The 20,268-nt window shown below is 40.0% G+C and overlaps 2 protein-coding genes across 5 annotated transcripts in view; both read right to left on the bottom strand.

Annotated features, from left to right (window-relative positions):
* Positions 1 to 871: 871 nt before the first annotated feature.
* LOC117807061 (serine/threonine-protein kinase MAK-like) lies at positions 872 to 7,782 on the bottom strand. The gene is given in 11 exon segments (XM_034676111.1): positions 872 to 1,538; positions 1,627 to 1,720; positions 2,098 to 2,462; positions 2,464 to 4,228; positions 4,376 to 4,464; positions 4,598 to 4,737; positions 4,834 to 4,946; positions 5,038 to 5,222; positions 5,391 to 5,585; positions 5,929 to 6,100; positions 7,580 to 7,782. Coding segments are annotated over 10 exon segments (3,300 nt in total). The 5' UTR covers positions 6,097 to 6,100; positions 7,580 to 7,782; the 3' UTR covers positions 872 to 1,352.
* A 1,087-nt stretch (positions 7,783 to 8,869) lies between these two features.
* txk (TXK tyrosine kinase) overlaps positions 8,870 to 20,268 on the bottom strand; it is a 27,322-nt gene continuing 15,923 nt past the window's right edge. For 2 of the 4 annotated variants that reach the window (XM_034677063.1, XM_034677064.1), the window contains exons 3-17: positions 16,965 to 17,013; positions 14,855 to 14,936; positions 14,268 to 14,399; positions 14,097 to 14,161; positions 13,388 to 13,447; positions 13,183 to 13,237; positions 12,887 to 12,966; positions 12,641 to 12,765; positions 12,466 to 12,540; positions 10,687 to 10,858; positions 10,325 to 10,541; positions 10,085 to 10,149; positions 9,836 to 9,954; positions 9,186 to 9,343; positions 8,870 to 9,057 (exon numbers count right to left, since the gene is read on the bottom strand). In XM_034677063.1, the coding sequence (XP_034532954.1) occupies positions 8,986 to 9,057; positions 9,186 to 9,343; positions 9,836 to 9,954; positions 10,085 to 10,149; positions 10,325 to 10,541; positions 10,687 to 10,858; positions 12,466 to 12,540; positions 12,641 to 12,765; positions 12,887 to 12,966; positions 13,183 to 13,237; positions 13,388 to 13,447; positions 14,097 to 14,161; positions 14,268 to 14,399; positions 14,855 to 14,936; positions 16,965 to 17,013 (1,526 nt within the window). In that variant the 3' untranslated portion in view covers positions 8,870 to 8,985. Of the gene's footprint in view, positions 9,058 to 9,185; positions 9,344 to 9,835; positions 9,955 to 10,084; positions 10,150 to 10,324; positions 10,542 to 10,686; positions 10,859 to 12,465; positions 12,541 to 12,640; positions 12,766 to 12,886; positions 12,967 to 13,182; positions 13,238 to 13,387; positions 13,448 to 13,542; positions 13,704 to 14,096; positions 14,162 to 14,267; positions 14,400 to 14,854; positions 14,937 to 15,171; positions 15,195 to 16,964; positions 17,014 to 20,268 lie in introns of those variants that run through there. The other 2 variants (XM_034677065.1, XM_034677066.1) reach the window with 2 other exon arrangements.

Below are 20,268 nucleotides of genomic sequence, written 5' to 3'. Positions count from 1 at the left end.
TCATCGGATTCCGACTTTCCGGAGATGGATGGTTCTGCTGTGGACCCCTGTGGGATTTTTCCATTTCCCACACCTGACACTGACACTGTCACAACTGGAACCCCAACAAAAACAACAACCAAAACCAAACCCATCACCAAGAAGGTAAGTCTGCCCTGAAGGATTAGGCTCGCTGTGATTTGGGTTGCATATTGTAGTCAGAATTTCCATTAAGGCGTCTATTCGCCTTCATAACGCCTCTTCAGAAACCAATGGGTGACATCAGTGAAACTGTTTGTATGGTTTTTGCCATCTTTAATCTGCTTTGCATTGATTTTTCCAGCAGGTGGCGGCCACAACCAAACGACCAGCCGTCCAATCACCAACAAGAGCACCAGTCAGGCCGCAACCACAACCAGCAGGACCAGTCAGACACTCCAACCCTTCCCTCAGCCTCCTTCTCCACCTCCTGACCAACAACGGACGACAGGCCGCCAGTTCTAACAGGTTTCACTCTCAGCCAATGGGAGGGCAGCGTCGCAGAGGTCAGAGTTCATCAGAAAGCGACGAACTACCGTTCACGCGGCTGAACAGAGCGGGACGGGCAAACTGGAACAGACGGCGAATGGGTTCGTCTTCTTCAGAGGAGTCGAGCGACTAGTCTGACTAGTCTTTTTATGTCAAAGGTTTCAGGCAATAATAAATGGAACAATTAAAATTTTACAAAGTATTATGAGATTATCATACATAATGAAAAGTACTCCATCAGTACATATTTTGTTTATTTTTACTTAATATTGTGTACTAAATTATTCAGATTTTATGGTGAATAGATGTTTATGTGGTCGAATATCAATATTATCTACTAAAATAAACAAGAACAAAAACAACCCATGTTTATTTTTCTTTATTCTTAAATTGCAGTAATGTACTTTTGTTTGACATGATTAAAAACATGATTACTCAAGAGACAAATATTAAAATTCCATGTGAGTAAAGGGAACAGTGTCTGAACCGTGCTTCTGTTAGTGCTGCTGTCGGAGCAGCTGCTGTTCTGACGGTGGAATGGGAGGAACAAGTTGTTTGTATTTTCTTTTATCTTTTGAAAGTCATCTGATGTTTTGTTTACCTGAAGAGAAAAAAAACTCTACAGGAAATGCTGCTGAATAGACTTCTAAAAAAAAAATCAAGAAAACTATGCTTCTCATTGTTTCTGAACCCCTGAAGTTATTGCTCTAAGAATCCAATCCTGAGGTATTTTTAACACTGAATTTAGTGCTAAACCTGTGAGGAGAACTTGACTGGCCTACACCCAACATGCAAAATGAATGGGAATGATGACTTTCTTTTGCTTTGTTGTATATCAGGTACCATCAGGGTTTTTGTGCATGTTTAGAGTGCATACCCTCTTTGCCTTTTAGCTCTGGTAGCACTGAGCTTTTAAGATCTGGGAAATGGATGTCAGACTTCTTTTTAGTCGCCGTTACGCTGCTGGTGCTAGCAAAGTTACAACGGTCAGACTGGAACGAGCGCTCACAGATCTGACTCTTCTCTGGCACCTGAAAAGAAAGACAGGTGTAACTTTGGAGGAACATCATCTTGATTGTGTTTGTATTATGAACACATAAAACACATATGCTGTGTTACCTGATTCCTTAGCGATCCTGTGATGTGGCCGGACAAAGGCTGTTGAGTCAGTCGACTATAAATGGCACCCTGATGCCTTGGTTTGTCTGTACCCCTGTCAGAAACACACACAAAAAAATTTAACATATGGCAAACTTTGAGCCAATTGGCAACTCTCTGGAGCTTCTGAACTGCTTTATCCTTCAAATCAAGCCTTAATCTGATGCTTTTTAAATGTTTAAAATAGGTCCTGTGTTGTGCCAGACTTAGTTGGCAAAATTAGGCAATACGATCAGGCACTGTTTGTGCAGCATAGCCCCTAAAAAGGTCCCAATAATAAAAACAGATACGTATGAGTTCTGAATCTGTCTGTGGTCCAAAACCTTTTTGCAACAAATGTGGCTTTTGCTTTGCTTAGCTCAAAGTCCACCTTACAAAATGTCAAGCCCTCATGCAGTACTGTGGTTAAGTCCTCTGTGACAACTTAAGTACCTAAGGTCATGGAGCCCAGGATGGAAACCCGTCCCCGCGTAGAACTGATCGCTGGTGGCAGTATTGGTACTGCCTACAGAGATAAAGGGAACAAGGGGTGTGGAGGATGGAGGGAGGAGTAGAGGAGTAGAGGAGGGAGGAGGAGGAGGGGGTGGGGGAGAAGAACTTGATGCATTAAAATCAAACTCATTGTAGTCCACAGGGTGCAAGTTGTGGGAGAGCCTTGTCGGAGCATCATGGTCTGGACTTGACGTTAAGGTGAATGAGGTTGAATCTGAGATTGTGGACACATTAGTTGAGTCCTTCCTTCCTGAGTTGTCTCTTTTGTTTCTTGCCTCTGTAGTTTTCTGACTCTTCAAGGTCACTGGATGTGGGCGAATTGGTGTGGTTGCTGAAAGACCCAAGCATTGTTTTAGGTTCCTCCATGAAAGAGTGGAGGGGTCTCAAGGACTTCAAGCTGGGTTCTTTCTGCTCAACCTTTGAGATTTGATCAAGGGAAGATTTAGTTGATGGACTGACGGACAAAGAAAGTGCAACGTCCTCTCTGTTCTCTTTATCTGAGACTTTCAGTGCTTTAGTGGTCACTACTGGTGTTCTGGTTTTAGGGATTTCATCTAGCATGGAGGTTGACTTTGTTCTGGATTCAGTGGTGGTGCTTTGTTGATGTACGCTGCTCGGCTCATGGGATGTCTCAAAGTATTGTGAAGCTTTTTTGGTCACAGGGTTCCTTGTCAAGCACTGGTGGTTCTCCTTGATGTCCTCTTTTGAAGTATTACAACTCCTCTGCTGAGTTGTCGTTGCTGTCGTTGCTTCTCCATGGTCCTTGTCTGTTTGAACGTCTGTCGGAGGTTTGGTAGTTGCATATGTGGTGTTATTTATGGGTTTAGTATCCATGGATGATCTGGTTCGGAGGGTTCCTTTTGGTTGTGTTGTAGTCCTGTCTGCTTGACTTTCCTCAACAAAAACCTCGGAGGAGTGCTCTGAAAGATCTGAGATGAGGCTCTTTAAAGGACTAGAGGATAAAGAAGGGCTTTCTTTGGTCATTTTAGGGCTAGAGTTTGAGGTAATCTTTGATGGCTTTGTGGAGGAAGGTAAGACTTTTGGACATTCAGAAGTCAGTCTTTGTTTTGTCTCCACATTTGAACATTTGGTGTGATGCTTTGAAGAAGTAGTTGTCTTGTAGGTCTTAACGACGGAAGAAGTAGTGGAGCTGGTGATCTCAACTGCCTGCATACTGAAGCTTGTCTGCACTTGGTCACTGTTTGCCCTTTCACCGGTTTCAGCTGCTGCACCTTCAGGGTATTCTGAGGTGGAAATTTGACTCCTTTTCTGTGTTAGGTCGGTTTCTGTCGGATCAGCAGATGATTTCAAAGAAGGTTTTGGAGAAGAACTTTTTATTGTGTCATCGGTTGAGCTTTTAGACAATTTGAGTACTCTTGGGTTTGAGATATTTTTGTTTTTCCCAGAGTCTTGACTTGACTCCAATTTGGTTGACATCTGGATCTCCATCATACTTTTCTCGGCCACACGTGACAGGTTGTTGTCGACACAACTTGAGTGCAAGTTGGTTGAGTTTGTTGTTTTCACTAAACGGCCATTCCCCGGCTCTAAAGAATCAACTTTCCCATTTTTAGGTTTAGCTTCTTCTGCATTGTCGTCATTCAGATCTGTTGTGGTCCGGGACGCCTCCAATGAATCTAAAGTATAGATTTTAGGGGGTTTAGAACTTTCAGGTTCCCTCCTGAGCTCTGCCCCAGCAGTCTTTCCAGCTTTACTCCTCATGCCCATTTGGCCATGGTTGTTTTTGGTCATTTTTGCTGAACTGTCAATAATTTTGGCGCCTGATGTTTTGGGTTGTTTGCTTGACATCAATGGTTCTGAGGTATTGCGAATGCTTTTTGGCTTCGAAGGCTGCTTGCCTTTTGTTTTGGGTAACTTGTCTTCTCTGTCCTCCTTGTCACCTTTCTCCTTTTCCTTGTTGAATTTCTCTTCATGTTGTTTCTTGTCTTTGCCTCTACTGTTCTTGGCATCTCTGTCATCTTTTTCCCGTCTTTGGGTTCTGGCTATTTTGGGAAGGGTAGAGTTTTCTCTGTGGTCTTTTTGGATCTTGGCATTTAGCTCGTCCAAAAACCTATTTAGATACACAAATAGATACACACAGTCAATAACTTCATTGAGAGACTTAATAATGGTAAGTTCCATATGTGAAGTTTAGCTAACACAAGGGTGGAAATGGGTGACCAGATAACATGCCAATGTACTACGTTCACTCAGTTACCTGACGTCGAATGAGTCATGCGTGAACAATGTGTGTTCTAGAAGTTCTGAACACTGAGTTCTATTTTCTGGATCCAACTGGAGACAGTTCTGAAGAAGACAACACAATGGTTATTTACCTTTATGGAGGGACATTCAAAATATGTTGGGTGGCATAAGCAGGCTAATGCCTTGTTGCAGAGAACACTTTGAGTCACCAATAAACCTCTAACTAACACTGTACCTTTGCAATGTCAAGTGCGTTGGTTGGGATTGTTAGGAAGCGCTGCTCCAGTGGGACTCTGCCAGAACATTGGGGCAGTCTGACTCCAGAAAAGACGGGATTCCTGTAGAATAACTCCTGGTGATGAGCTGTCAAGTTACCTGTTATTGGAAAAAAAAGAGACACCAAAGAGTACAACGGTGTTGATAGAGCATAAATAGAGATGTTGCGTATTTTTATCCAAGGTATTTGCTTACCAAAGCACCTGACGATGTGATATATTTGATCAAGGTCAGAGTCTCCAGGAAACAGGGGCAGACCTGTTAACATCTCTAACAGCAGACAACCAACAGCCCACACATCGACTGGTCTACACACAAACACACAAACACACACATGTAAATGTTTTTTTCCCTGATAACCAAGAAATGACATCCTAAGGTGTTAACACAAACACCTACTTTCCATACTTGGTGTCTCCCACCAGTAGTTCAGGGGCTCTGTACCAGCGAGTGGCCACATAGTCGGTGTAGACGCCACCATCAGCAGGAGTTGTCATCGTCCGAGCAAAGCCAAAGTCGCACAGTTTGACCACGCCCCCCTGAGAGATGAGGATGTTCTCCGGTTTGATGTCACGGTGGATTATCTAGGAAGCATAAAAACAGCCTTTTGAGATTATATCTATTCATGTCTCATCAGTTCTTCTTAAAGATGTTACTCCAAACCAATAAGATCTGACTCTAGCTGATGAAAAACTAAAAGTCCAGGATCACTTAAGACTTGGAGAATTCCTGGAATCCATCAATCAACTCACATTTTGCTGGTGAATGAAGGCCACCGCCCTCAGGATCTGGAACAGGTACTGCCGGCTGGTGTTCAGGTCCAGTGTGTTTGGGTTTTGCTCCAAATCATCCAGAAGCGTTCGCTCCACAAACTCAAACACCAGATACCAGCGGCGGCGGCGCTTCCACACCTCCAGGAGGTTCACCAGGTTGTCATGACGCAGTTGCTAAATGGTAATAAAGATGAGAATGTGTGAATTTAAAGCTGGACACTCATACTGAGGATTACGGCGATACTAATCCAGGCTTTCATAAAATAAAAACAGCCTCTATATAGATCTTCTTTTTATAACTTTTAGCTCTTAGCTGTTCATCTTCTTTCGATCTTTCCTCTCATGTCAACTTTTGAAGGAGCTGCGTGTCTCCGGCTCTGAATGGTTGTGACTTTGTTTGTTCGGTGATTGACAGGCTGCTTTTGTGTTTTCAGTCACTCAGGTTTCAGTCTCAAAGAGGACGCTCACTGCTCAGTTACTCAATGATTGATTGGCTGATGGATTGATTGACAGGTACCTTAAGAAGCTTGATTTCCCTCAGAGCGATCTTCTTCACCGTCTTGTCATCATCGGAGTCCTGGAACTTCTTGATGGCAACGAGGCGACCCGAGTCTCTGTGACGACACTTCAGCACGGTGCCGTAACTGCCCTCCCCGACAAGACCCAGAGACTCGTACCGCTCCATGAAACTGTGGGAGGAATGACAGCTAGAAGAAACCATCACTAATATAACTTAAGATACATTTACTGGTCTATTATTTCTGTCAATACTTTACAGTCATGGTTAGAATAATAAAGATAGTACTGAAAAGAAGGGCAAGCGAATAACCAAAATGGACATTAACTATTTCACATATTTTCATTGTCATACATCGAAGTTAAGGTCTGGCCTTCAAATAAAGTTGATGTTATGAACATAAGTAGGGGATAATATATGGTGAATGGGTGGTTAGGATCTGGACAGACCCTGTATATTATCCCACGTATTACTCCCACAGGGATAAACAAGTTGTCACAAAGTATTGATTTTAGGATACTTTTATTGAACCACAGTTGGTAATACTTGTTATTAGCCATCTTGGGGGAGAAAATGAACATTAAAATGAAAATTTCAAATTATGAACAAAATGCTATCATGAGTTTCACTTAACTGTCATTAAGTTAAGACGTCTGAGAAAGAAACTAACATCAGTGTTTAGAATGCTAATCAAAACTATTTTTTGCCACAGTGTCAACAGGTAGGGGTAACAAATGTAGAGATTTGGTATGTGATATTGTGTCATTAGTAAATGGCCTCTCTTGGTAACTAATCATAAAAAATAGTAGTCAAATATTGGGAACTTGTACAATAAACTTCATGTTATTGATGTATAGTTGTTGCTGGTGAAGCTGTGTTGTGGCAATTAAACATTAAATGTAAAGAGTATAATAATAATACTAACTTTATTTGGAGAGCACCTTTAAAAACAAATGTTTATGAAATGCTTCAAACAGAATAAAGCGGTGAGATAGTAGACCAATAAATCATTGTTAGAGGTTTTTCAAAATATCGAACGTAAATAAATAAATAAATACATTAATAAAAAGAATAGATAAGTAAATAACAGCATTAAAGCACAGGTAAAACTAAGGTGTGAAGGAGAAGACGAAGACAACATCACATCGGTCAAAATAGAAAATGGAAAAAGATCAATTAGGAATATTAAAATAATAAATGAAAAAATAAATAATAAAACAATAAATGATCAAATAAAATTCAAACAAATAAATTATCTAGATAAAAACTAAAATGATAATAAATACAAATAAAAAGCAGTTAAAAGGATGAAGTCACGTAAAAGCAAGTCTGTAAAAATGAGTCATTATCAGAAGTAATACACATCAAGTTTGTACTTTTTGTAATACTAGACTTGGTTTCAGAGATAAATACTTAACAGTTTGAAGTTGTGGATGGTTGGATTGATAAAACAAGCCTCTCTGACTTTATGTTAGATATATTAAAAGCAGGAATCTCACTTATAACCGAGTTTCTCGTGTTTGGTATCAGAACTCTTATTTCAGCTCTCTGTTTTGATCCTCTCATGAACACCACGGAGATAAAAAGGATCAAAGTCATCAAACACTCAGTCACTGTGTTCCTGAATGTTGACACGCGCACGCGCACTTACCTCACAGGTGAGTTCTTTAATCGGTGAATCGTCCCGGTGAGCTGAAGCTGAAGTTACCGCCTAAATACCGGAGGAACGTTCGGCGCGTGACCGTGTGGAACTCTGCTGCGTGACGCATCAAAGGGACAACTCGACTCCGTGTGTTCTGTTGCCATGGTGACGCCTCCCGCCACGTTCCGGGCGCGCGAGGATAAATTGTGACGTCAGCAGAAGATCAGTTGGGATGTTGTGGAATTTTGAAAAGGCGACTTTCAGTTGCAGCTACCTGTTTACAGGTAAAGGACACAATATTAAAGGTTATTATATTATATATATATATTAAAGGTTAATCATGATGAATACTGTTTTTAAGGGTTAATATGTTGAAGAAATTAATTTTATTATATTAAGTGTTATTGATATGTTACCATTATAACTGTTATTAACATTATTACTATATATTGATATTGTTTAGGAGACATGTTTTCTTTTATCTTTCTCTATGCTCACTGAAAAATTAAGGACAGTCTGTAATCCTGTGCCTTATTATTCAAAGCAACTTGACATTGTCTGTTAAAATAGTCAAAACTTAATAAAAAGAGTTTAAAAAAAAAAAAAAGTCTTAATATCTCCAATACTTGTTACAAATCCACAAAGCGTCAAGTAACTGAAGAAGGAAGATGTTTTGTCTTATATTGATCCCCTCTTTTAGTGGAAGTCCTAAAAGGACATGATTCATCATATTTTATTTCTCTGTTTTTCTCACTCCACTGTTGCTATTTTTCTTTCAATAATATCGTTAATATTTTTTAGACAGTGTTCACATCAACATAATCATTGTAAAGTCACCAAGGTCAAAGAATGATACTCAGGGGCTAAATTTAAAAAGAAAAAAAGAAAAGAAAAGAAAAATCTTTGATGAATATTTCCACCTGCCAAACACAATTCCCCCTGAACTGTCAGAAGCTCTACACTACCCTCTACACTACCCCCTGCTGTTATTTTAAGTGCACTGCACAATTTTACTAACACTCACTCCTTCAGTCCTTTTTTACCCTTACTTGAGTTCAACCTAAAACTATTGTGGTTTTATAAAACATACTTTCATTAAAGTCATAATATTCACTTAATGCTTTGAGAGGTGTTCATCAAATTTGTCATCACTTTTAAGGCTCCAAATTTAAAGTCAACAAATGAAGATCAGAACATGTTTGTTTCTGTTATAAGTTATTTTTTGTCACATTTGAATAAGTTGATTTTGATAAAAATGTGTTTATATGAAGGTGAATCAAACTGGAAGACAGACAAGTATCAGTCAGAGAGCTTTTATTGATAAAATAGTTATTTACAGTCATAAAATAGAGTTTATTTTTATTCATTATTTACAGTAAAAGCAGTTTGATAATCAGCATTATAACATGTTTGTGTTAATCCGGATTTTCTGCCAGTTTTCTGATTTCCTCCAGAAGCTCTGAGAAAGATGGTCGACCTTGAGCCTTCTAAGTCGCCAACACCACCGAAGAAGAAAAAGACAAACAACAAACGAGTGTCAAGGGAGGAAGAAGAGGATAACAAAGATTTTAGAATGTTGCCCCCCCACCCCAATTTTTGTGTTTTGATGAAGTACCTCGTGCCAGCAGAGGTACATGACGGAGTAGAGCGGCTGAGAGGCGCGGTGTGGGCGGTACAGTCGGACTCCTCTGGTGATGTCACTAACCACTTCAGAGTTGGAGCGATTTTCAAACGGAGTCCGACCCTCCGAGTAGATCTCCCACATCACCACACCTGCAAACAAACATACGTTTATTAAAAAAACATTACAGCTGCAGTACCTTGAGTGTCCACTTGAGGCTGGCTCCAGAAGCTTTAGAAGCCACATACACACCAATTTAAAAAAGCCAATCTTAACAGCAGAAATAAACATGTTTACAGCCTGGTTCAAAAAACGATTTTAGTCTGAATAGCTCATTTCTCTATCAACCCACACTGAAGGGAGGATTCATTATTTTATACAAATTAGTTTCCAAGATATTAAGGTTGAAAAAATGTATGCCGAAAAATAAGATTTACAACACTAAAAAAAAACAGAATACATTCAGAATAAAATAAACAAGTTTAAACAACGATTGGTCAAAAAGTAAAATATCATAAAACATCATGATGAAAATCTAGCAATTATGAGAGAGCTCTTTGCCTAATTAAGTCTTCAAAAGTGATTAAAATCAGATATTTTAAACACTTTAAGGTGTGAATGGATAGTAACGTGAGTTTCCTCACCAAAGGACCAAACGTCAGACTTGCTGCTGTATTTACTGAAGTGAAGAACTTCAGGTGGAGACCACTTCACGGGGAACTTAGCACCACTGGAACTTGTGTACTGGTTGTCTAAAACATACCTGCAAACACGGACGCAGTGATATTATATGTTAGCTGAAACAGTGCACTAATGTGAATAAAGTTAAAAAAAAAAAGTATTACACAAAAATCATTTTTTTCTTAAGGTTTGGGACAAACAGGCTGCCATACCTGGTCATCCCAAAGTCGCAGACCTTCACCACATTGTGCTCGTTGACCAGACAGTTCCTGGCTGCCTGGATGTCAGAAAAATAACCACTTAAGTTAAACAGATATGAACCTTGATCATTCTTTTTGAAGAAACAAAGCTGGAGTGAAAAAAGTAGAGGAGTTGGATACTTTATGCAAAGAGGGAAATCTGAAAATAAACACCAGTTGCTCATGCATTATCCCTCCTCCCGTTCCACTCACCAGGTCTCTGTGAATGAAACTCTGAGCCTCCAGGTACTCCATCCCCTCACAAACATCCTGGCACATGGAGAGAAGCCACGCCTCCTTTAGAGTCCCGCCCCTCTGCCGCAGGAAGTTCAGCAGGCAGCCGTTCTCCATGAACTCAGCCACGATCAACAGGGGGCGCTGCTGCAAGCACACGCCGTATAGCTGCACCAGCTTAAGGTGGCACAACCTCCTGATAGACACAACAAAACAACGCAGTTTCACTTCCATGTAACAGGTTTCAACACTCTAACTCTGTTCCCTATTTTCTTGCCAGTGTCTACTTCCTGTCCCGATCCAACATTTTTTTCTCTTCACCCCCCTCCACCCCTCCTTACATCATGACTTTGGCTTCCTCGATGAAGTCCTCCTCGTACATGGCCCCCTCTCTGATGGCCTTGATGGCCACTTTTTGCTGAGCCCTCCACTTTCCCAGCCTAACCAGACCGAACTGCCCGCTGCCCAGCTCCTTCATGAAGGTCAGCTCGCTGGGGTTGATGTCCCACTTCTCTGGAGGGTGGAGAATCAGAGAAAGAGAGAGGAGGCAGAAGAGATGTGGAAGAAAAGAGGAAGTAAGAGACAAGGTGAAAAGAAGCATCTCCAGTCAGTCCAGTTTCAGAGCCCGTTGTTATACAGTGTCATTGAGGTTGTCCTATTTTGCGTGAAGTGTACATCTTGATACTAAGGCGTTAAAATGATTACTTTCAAGGTATGTGTGTGTTTGTGGAGATAAGAGACACCTCTTTCTTTGGGCCCCCTAAAGAGATAAAGAAGAATTCAAGGTTTCTTTATCTGTGAATGTGACATGAGAAGAATAAGTTCAGGTGGTAGAGTACCCATTCAGGCCAAAAGATCTGAGATACAGAGCAAGGTATCATCAGCGTACAGAGACACTCTACGTAACTTTAGAACAAGGGTTCAAAAACAACTACAAACAGAGGGAGACAGGGGAGCTCCAGTTTTATGCTTCCAGAAAATACTGAATAAATAAAGGTTTCTGTTTGAGATGTCCCGATCCCGATCCGATTAATTAATATTGAATATTTGCCGAAATCCGAGGCTGCTCTAAACGCAACTCTCACAAGACAGTGCATAATTCACTGTTCGGGAGACGGAGAACGTAAATATCGGGAGTGACAGCAAGATGGAAACATGCCTGGTTGCATGCCACTACCTACAGAATGGCAGCTGCCGCTAGCAATGAGGATGCTGATGCTAATGTTACAGACTGTCCTGTGTTTGGGTTTTTTTCGCCTTTTTGAACCATATGTCCGTGCGTATAGCAAAAGTTTTTTCTGTGCCATGTAGATGAGAGTTCTACAATAAAATCTATATTATGGCTAGGGTACTACATCAGTGTCCCATTTATTATTTTCTCATTATGTATACACAGTTAAGCGAACGCAGAATACTCAATTACACTTGTGCGTTAGCCTTCAGCTCCCTTTTGAATTTTTATTTTATTTTACTTTATTCAATTTTTTTGGTTAATCTTGAAATTTTTGGGAGCCTTTTTAATATCTGGCAAGGGACTACAGATGGAAACTAGCCTTTTGGCTAATTTCGGCATATTTACAAAAATGTTAAATAATATGCAAGGTCGTTTTAAATGAAAAATAAATTAATAAAATTGTGTTCAGTGACAGCGGGCGTAAATGATCAGAAGAGATTATCGGCTCAATTGTGAACACTGATCAATTAAAAAACGCCCCGATGGGCTCCGATCCGATAGTTGAGATCAGGATCGGGACATCCCTAGTTTCCGTACATGGGGCATGTGAGTGAGTCAAGGAGGCAGAGATTCCACTGACTTCCTTTATCAGGAGACCCAGATCAAATCGAAAGAAAAACAAGCCGTAAAATCTCAGATATAGAGCATGATATCATCTGCATATAAAGATACAACTTTACAGCAAACTTAAGGGAAAAGCTTGAATCAAAGAGTTCAAATCACCACATGATGATGAAAGATAACTGAAGGTTTGTTTGAGCGTGTCGTGAAAAGACGACACAACTCAATGCAAAACATAAAGTTCACCCAGCGTTAAATCTACAAAAGTTTCATTGATGAATTAAATAAAATGTTACAGCAACTTTAAGAGAATGTGTTTATTTACCTGAGCTGAATCCTGAAGTGGGAGGAACACACCTCCCCATTGGCCCCACTGCATACCGCAACCTCGTAACTAGACCTACAAAAGACGACCAACAAGCATCGAGAATATTTTATTAAAACAAAAGAAGCACTTTTGTCTCTTTAGATACATGCACTAACACTTTAAGTGTGTGTACCTGCTGCGTTGTGTTCGTGGTAGTGTATGACATCAGGTATGGAGTTGAACGTGTGTTTTTCCGCCAAGAAGAATTGTCCAGTCTCGTTTATTTTGATCTGGTAATGCTTGATATCCCCGTTGGCACTGCACGAATGAAACCAAACACACAGAGAAGTTAAATGTTGAATTCTTATTCACGCAGTATGTCAACTGTCTCCATATCTGCAGTACCAAGGGTTTTAACTACAACTCTCATGTGGTTCACCTTAAGGTTTTTGTGTAGACAGAGACGGTGTAGACTCCCTTCTGACTGGATTCCCGGACCACGAATCCGCCCTCTTTGTCCTGGAAAATAATCAGAAATGCTTGAAAACAAAATACTGAATGCTCTCAAACTTTAACATTTTCAGTTTACTAACATGAGACAAAGATAAGCAGCAAATCTCTGAACATGAGAATCTTTGTGCATAAAAATCAGGTTGGAACCATTCCCCATATATATTGGAGAAGTGTCCCTCCATGTTCCTCAAATATATGAATAAAACCAGACAGATATTGAACCTCTTGTCTCAGCAGCTGCTCAGCTTCTGTCCTGGTGATGTTCTTGCAGTACCACCTGCAGGAAGGAAAGAAAAACAACAATATGGATCATCGAATATAAAACAGTAGAATAAAATACTTTATATATTGACAAAGATAAGAAATCAACAATCAAATGTTTGATGATGCAAAGATAGCGTCAAAAACAGCAAACTGTAACACTCACAAGTTAGCTTCAATTCTGTCTCTCTCCGTCACATAGTTACTGGGGATGAAGCCTTTATTCCTGATAGAAAAAATACAAAGTAAACAAAAACAATCAACACAGGCAAATATTGTCAGTTTGAGAATATTTGCAGACTCAGCTTTTTTTGGTTCAACCTCATTAAACTGAAGATTTGTTGAGATACTGTCCAGAAAACCAGAACGAAAGCTAGGCTATCAACCGGTACAGGCAGGGGCAGCGCTACCATGTGGTTAAGCTAATTTTAAGGAAGTGTGACCCAAATGTTAAAGACATTTTTCAGAGCTTCACAGTTGAGGAAGGATGGGAAGTCACTTGTTTTGCTGGTGTTTTTAAAAATAGAATGTTGAAAATTTGACATTTCGTACATTTTGATATTTAGCAGATTTACTCTTTTTAAGCAACTTGTAAGTTAAGCTAGGCATGTAACATTAGCAACACTTGCTAACACGCACTAAACACAGACTACTGTTGATGCCTGATGATGGAGCTACAAATCACAGTTCATCTAGTGGGGATGTTAAAATGTTAAAATGACAGTTGTCATTCATAAGCTCAACAAATATGGAGAATTTAATCTCTGGCACAGACTTTAGAGGATGTTTTTAAAAACTGGTGATCTTAAAAACAATAAATATGAAGAATGAAATCTTTGGTTAGAATCTGCGGATGTTAGTTTGGACTCTCGTACCCATGCTTGTCCTGCGCCCTCCACCACAGCTGGTCCTGTTTGTGGAGGATGACGTACTGTTCTCCCTGTGGACACAACACAGCCCATCAACACACACACACTGCTTGGTTTCGTCCATCATGTGTGTGTGTGTGTGTGTGTGTGTGTGTGTGTGTGTGTGTGTGTGAGTACCTGTTTGAGTGTGAGGTCAGTGTCTTCTTTGGCAGTGAAGTCATACATGGCTACAACCATCGGCAGTCCCCCGCCTATACCGTCCTCGTCTTCAGGAGGGGGGAGGGGGAGCTTCTTCCTTGACCTGTCCACCTGGAACAAGGAGCGAGAACATTATACACAGATACAATTACTACACACACACACATACACACACATACACATACACACACGCATACACACACATACACACAATCAATCTTTATTTATATAGCACCAAATCCAAACAACAATTCTCCTCAGACTCTTTCCAAACAGAGCAGGTCTAGACCGTACTCTATGTTCTATTATTAACATCAGGACCAGATCAGATCAAGTCCCATCTTCCAGACAGGACTCAGTCTGATCTCATCTTAATCCACCATGAGCAGAGCACTTTGCAGCATTTAGCAAGTTACAGTGGCAAGGACAAACTTCCTTTAACAGGCAGAAACCGCCAGCAGGACCAGACTCATGTTAGACACACATCTGCTGAGACCGTGTTGGGGTTGGAAAGAGGGATACACACACACACATACATACAATAACACACACAAACTGGGTCTTACCCGGCAGGCGTGGCCTGAGTAGCGTCTGCTCTTGAAACACAGGGAGGTGCTGTCCTCTAGCTCCATGCGCGTGCTGAACTCCCTGAAATGAACCGATCCAAACGTTTGTTTACATTTTTAAACAACATGTTTTAAAGGACCATTCCGAAGGTGGTAGTTTTATTAAAGCTAGACATAAAAAGTTGCAGAGATTGGAAACTACTGCACCGTAAAAATTAAAACTTGAAATTGTTGGCCTGAAAATGATTTTTCTGGTTAAGTAAACAAAAAATTTTCCATTGTGTTTCAAACTACATCAGAGTTGTTATCTGAACTACCTGTGTTAAGTTTGTTTAAAGTTGGTCTCATTTCATAAGTTAGGTTGGTAAACCTTGAAATTATGTGTTTGAGGCTCGGCGAAATTATTTGAGTATGCCTCAGGCAAAGAACGGGGTCTCCAACTCAAATCTACAGGGGTCCTCCACACTTTCAATTCCCCACATGTGGCGCCATCTCTCCTGTCCTGTGTGGATGTTATCGCCCTAAAGGTGAGTGTTTTGTTTGAGTATTGTATTGAAACTTTAGCTTTACAGTTGGTCACTTGATGGTGAGTTGATTAACAGTTACTGTCACTTTAATTTGTTTAAAACTTTCCTTTTTGATAAAGCTTATAGTTAAGCTGGATCAGGCTTGGACCAGCTTTTGTCATGCAGCTATAGGCCTAGACTGCCGGGGGAACTGGCACACTGACACACTGGGATCCTAGCTCACCTTCTTCCCCCCAACCCCTTCATCACTTACTTTAACTCTGCCTGTCCCATTAAAGTTACTAACCATAGACCTTTCTGGAGTCCCTGAGCTCCATTGTCTCGTAGATTCCTCTAAGCTGCCGTTGACGTCCTCCTGCTGTGGACGATCTGGACTCCAGCTGATACGGACGTGCTGGACTCCAGCGGCAACAGCTTCTACGACTCGTCTCATCACTATCACCTCTCTCTCTTACTCCCCTCTATCTGCCTTTCCAGACCCAACTCAGTCGAGGCATGATGTGTGTCTAACATGAGTCTGGTCCTGCTGGAGGTTTCTGCCTGTTAAAAGGAAGTTTGTCCTCTCCACTGTAACTAGCTAAATACTGCGATGTGCAATGCTCATGATGGATTAAGGTGGGGTCAGACTGAGTCTTACCCTGTCTTGGTGTTGGGTCTCTGTTCATAATTTGACATAGTGTGGTCTAGACCTCCTATGTTTGTAAAAGCGTCTTGAGATAACGTTTGTTGTGATTTGGCGCTATACAAATAAAGATTGATTGATTGATTGATTGATTTAGTTTGTTTAATAAGGCATGGTCATTACCAACAGTTAGCCGCCTTGAACATTAGCTAGCTACCTTGCAGGTGTGAAATTGGTGCAGTAGCATGCAGGAACATTTTCTGAACAAACAATAATAAGTTTCCACAACTTTCACTTCTTAGGATGTAGAACTCAAAACTTTAAGTTACACTACATATGAATGATAAGTTATCTCAACAAAAACTAATCAGTTGGCTCAAATGTAAGATTTCTAGTTAGCCTCAAAACTCAAAAATCTAGTGCAAACAGTTGCCTTGAAATTTTGATTTTTCACAGCTTTTTCATTTCAAAGGTTCAAAATCCAATAATTTTGAAATACATTATATTAGACTTAAAATTAAAACTATAATCTGGCTGATATAACCAAACTGTGAGTGTTTTTGAATCATTTACACTCTACAAATAAAGTCACAGTTACTGAAAATCATTGTTTGGGATCAATAATAAAAAGAATTGACACCAACTTCTGGGTCCAGTCAAAGCAGAGTATTAGTACAAGCTATAAGAATAAAAAAAGAGATTAAATCTGTCTTATTTGATTTTGTTCCTCAAAAAACTTTTTCTACTTTTGTCTCAAAATTTGACATTTTGAAATAAATTCCCACTAAAGTTATAGGAAACTGGGTAGTTATGTCACAGCACATGTAATAAGATGCTGGATTAAATGTTATTGATTTTCCACAACTTGCATGAAACAAAGATCCCTCTCTGAAGTTCTGTTCACAAATCAAACTGGTGTCATTGTCGATGGATGTTTGAAAGTCTGACAGCGTGCAGGTACCTGGTCTGTACGGCACAGCAGCAGCAGAAGAAGGAGCGGATGGAGTGATCTGTAGAGGGAGCAGAGAAGGAGAGCGGTGTTATATAATGTTCAAAGTTAAAACTGATCTTCCTTTAAGGATGATTGGAGGAGGGGACTGAACGCTGGATCAAACACCTGATTGTGTCTTAGTTTCGTTTAAGCTGAACCCGCGCTGTCTCTGCGGGTTTGAGTAGGAGGTCTTTGTCAGGAACTATAGTTTCCTTTTCTGCTGAACTCACACTCTTTCTCACTCTGTAAGTCGGTAAGAGTGTGTGTGTGTGTGTGTTTCTGTGTATTCTGTGGGCGAAGAACAGACAGCTGTGTGGGTCATTTTCTCACAGTGTGTGTTGTGTGTGTGTGTGCAGCATGTCTTCCTGTTTCTCTTCATGCTGTGGGTTTGAAGAAGAAAAAAGCAGACAAGGCAAACACAAACATCTGCACACCGGGGGTTGTGATTAAATGTGCTGCCGTAATAAAAGCGGCCTCCTAATGATTGATGAATGAGGAACAAAGTTTGGTGCTAACCCAACGTCCCTTTAACACTCGGTCTGATTTGTTGAAGGCCAAACCAGAAGTTCCTTCCCCTTCAGACTGGATACTTCAGATTTAGCTCATCATAACGCTGTATCTGTAGAGACTCCAAACTTAAAAACAGGACTGGACTCTTATACTCTCACATCAATCCATGTATTGTTCTTTAAGATGGGGAACATAATGACTGATGCACTTTATTTTGGTGGCTTTTGGGGATGTGAACAGGAAGTACAGTGTTAGTATGACTTCAGATGATGACATAATGTGCTAAAACCTGGTTCTATCTTTTTATCTTATACTGACCATCATCACCTGAAGGCAATGCCATAACCATTTCTAAGTACCTCATACATCCCTCATTATGTACATTTAAAATCCCTTATATGGGCGTATGCTAACTCCTATCAGTTTTATAAATTAACAAATTAACATTTTGTAAAACAGAATAACATTTTTACCTGAAGCAATATTTACAAATGTCAGATTCTACCTGAAAAGCAATGTACCAAATACAGGAAGTGATCAAATGAGCGGTTTATGGATTTTTCAAAATAAAATACGTCTGTAATTTGAAAATGTGAATTAATGTATATTTGACATGAACAACCCTGTTTCCACTTCAAAATATTTAATCAGACTGAGAAGAGAACACCTCAAAATGTGTTTCTGCCAATCACAGCGGTATCTGGTTAGGAATTTCAAAATAAAAGGCATTGGAATGCTGGATATTTTTCTGAGTTGAAACCATGACTTTAATCATAATCTCTGAATATTTTTTCAAATTTCAAATGGCTGATATTTTAAATGTACACATCAGATCAAGCCAACCATAAACTTCTACACAATCAGACTTATCATTGCAGCCAGTGGAGTCGCCCCCTGCTGGTCATAGGAAGGAATGCAGTTAAAGGCGCCTTGTTTTAACACAAGGTCATACCCACTTCTTAAACAATGCCTAATGTTAGCATAATACAACGCACAATGTTTGAAAGAAACAGCTACATCATAGTGTTTGTGGTGTTTTGCCACTTTAACATTAGCATTTAGCTTAACCCTCCTGTTATGCTCGTTTCTCTGGAACAGCAATAATGTTCCTGGGTCAATTTGACTCTGGGCATATTCAATTATCCAAAAGTGTCTGAACCCAAAAAACAATCCCAATACCCATTTTTTTAAATCTAATTTTTAACTCCATTACTTACCATTTAAATCAAGATTTGGTGCAATGGTGTTATTTAACTGTCACAGATCATGGTTCAATGAGGATAACTCCTCAACCTTTCTTTTTTTTAATGGATTATCAGTTTTATTTTAATTTGCATTTTTTATGGATTATCAGAGTTTTTATTTTTATTTTTATGGATTATCAGTTTGTTTGTTTTTTAGTTTTTTTTATGGATTATCAGAATTTCTTTTGTCTGTTTGTTTTCTTATGGATTATCAGAGTTTTTTTTAATTTTATTTTATTTTTATTGTGCCATAGGTTATTATCATTACAATTACACAATATTCAAGACATAAGTACACATTCATACGCCGCCACGGCCTCCATTTCCACTGTTATGCCGACGACATCCAGCTTTACATTTCAACCACATCCATCACCGCTGCTTCCCACACCACCCTCACAAACTGCCTCACTGAAATAAACTCCTGGATGCAAACAAACTTTCTCAAACTCAATTGTAACAAATCCGAAATTCTCATCATAGGCCCAAAATCCCTCACTTCCACCTGCCCAGACTTCTCACTCACTATTGATAAATCCACTGTTTCAGCATCCACCCACATCCGTAACCTTGGTATCATTTTTGATCAGTCACTCAACTTTCAACAACACATTAACAATATTTCAAAAACTGCTTTCTTCCACCTCAAAAACATCGCCCGTCTCCGCCCCTCCCTGAAACTCTCATCCACGCCTTCATCACCTCAAGACTCGATTACTGCAATAGCATCCTCTACGGTACACCCAACACCCTCCTCAACAAATTACAATACATACAAAACTCAGCTGCACGCCTCCTCACTCATACCCGCTCCAGAGACCACATCACCCCAGTCCTCCAGAACCTCCATTGGCTTCCCATCCCCTTCAGAATACAGTACAAGATCCTACTCATCACCTATAAAGCCCTCCATAACCTAGCTCCCTCCTACCTCACCGACCTTCTGCAGCCATATAATCCCTCCCGCAACCTCCGCTCCACCAACGCCAACCTCCTCACCCCTCTCACCAAACCCAAGCACCGAACCTGGGGGACAGGGCCTTCTCTGTCGCTGCCCCCACCCTCTGGAACTCTCTCCCCCAACACCTCAGATTCTCTCCCTCACTCACCAAATTCAAATCCGGACTCAAAACACACCTTTTTACAAAGGCTGTTAAACTAGAATTGATTGATTTTTTTTTTTCTTGTTTTGTTTTATTTTGCTGCCTTGCTTTTCTTTGCTTTTTTGCACTGTTTTCCTTTTGCTTCCTATTGTATAATTGTATTTTCATGTAAAGCGCTTGGAGAACCTTTTAAAGCGCTTTTATAAATAAAATGTATTATTATTATTATTATTATTATAACAAGCATACGACAGTCTTCTGAGCTCTTTGAATACAAACTTATATCTACAGTTTAGCCTCTATGGACTTGATTTTAACTCTTCAACTTTTCATTAAAATTAATGTTAAAACTTTTTTTAATATACATTGGCAAGTCCTAAATATAAATATAATAGTTTTACATGACTAAGATTTTTG

This window comes from Notolabrus celidotus, chromosome 23 (assembly GCF_009762535.1).
Source record: "Notolabrus celidotus isolate fNotCel1 chromosome 23, fNotCel1.pri, whole genome shotgun sequence".
NCBI lineage: Eukaryota > Metazoa > Chordata > Actinopteri > Labriformes > Labridae > Notolabrus > Notolabrus celidotus.
The sequence above is the reverse complement of the archived record's forward strand: the minus strand, read 5'-3'. Positions and strand labels throughout refer to the sequence as shown.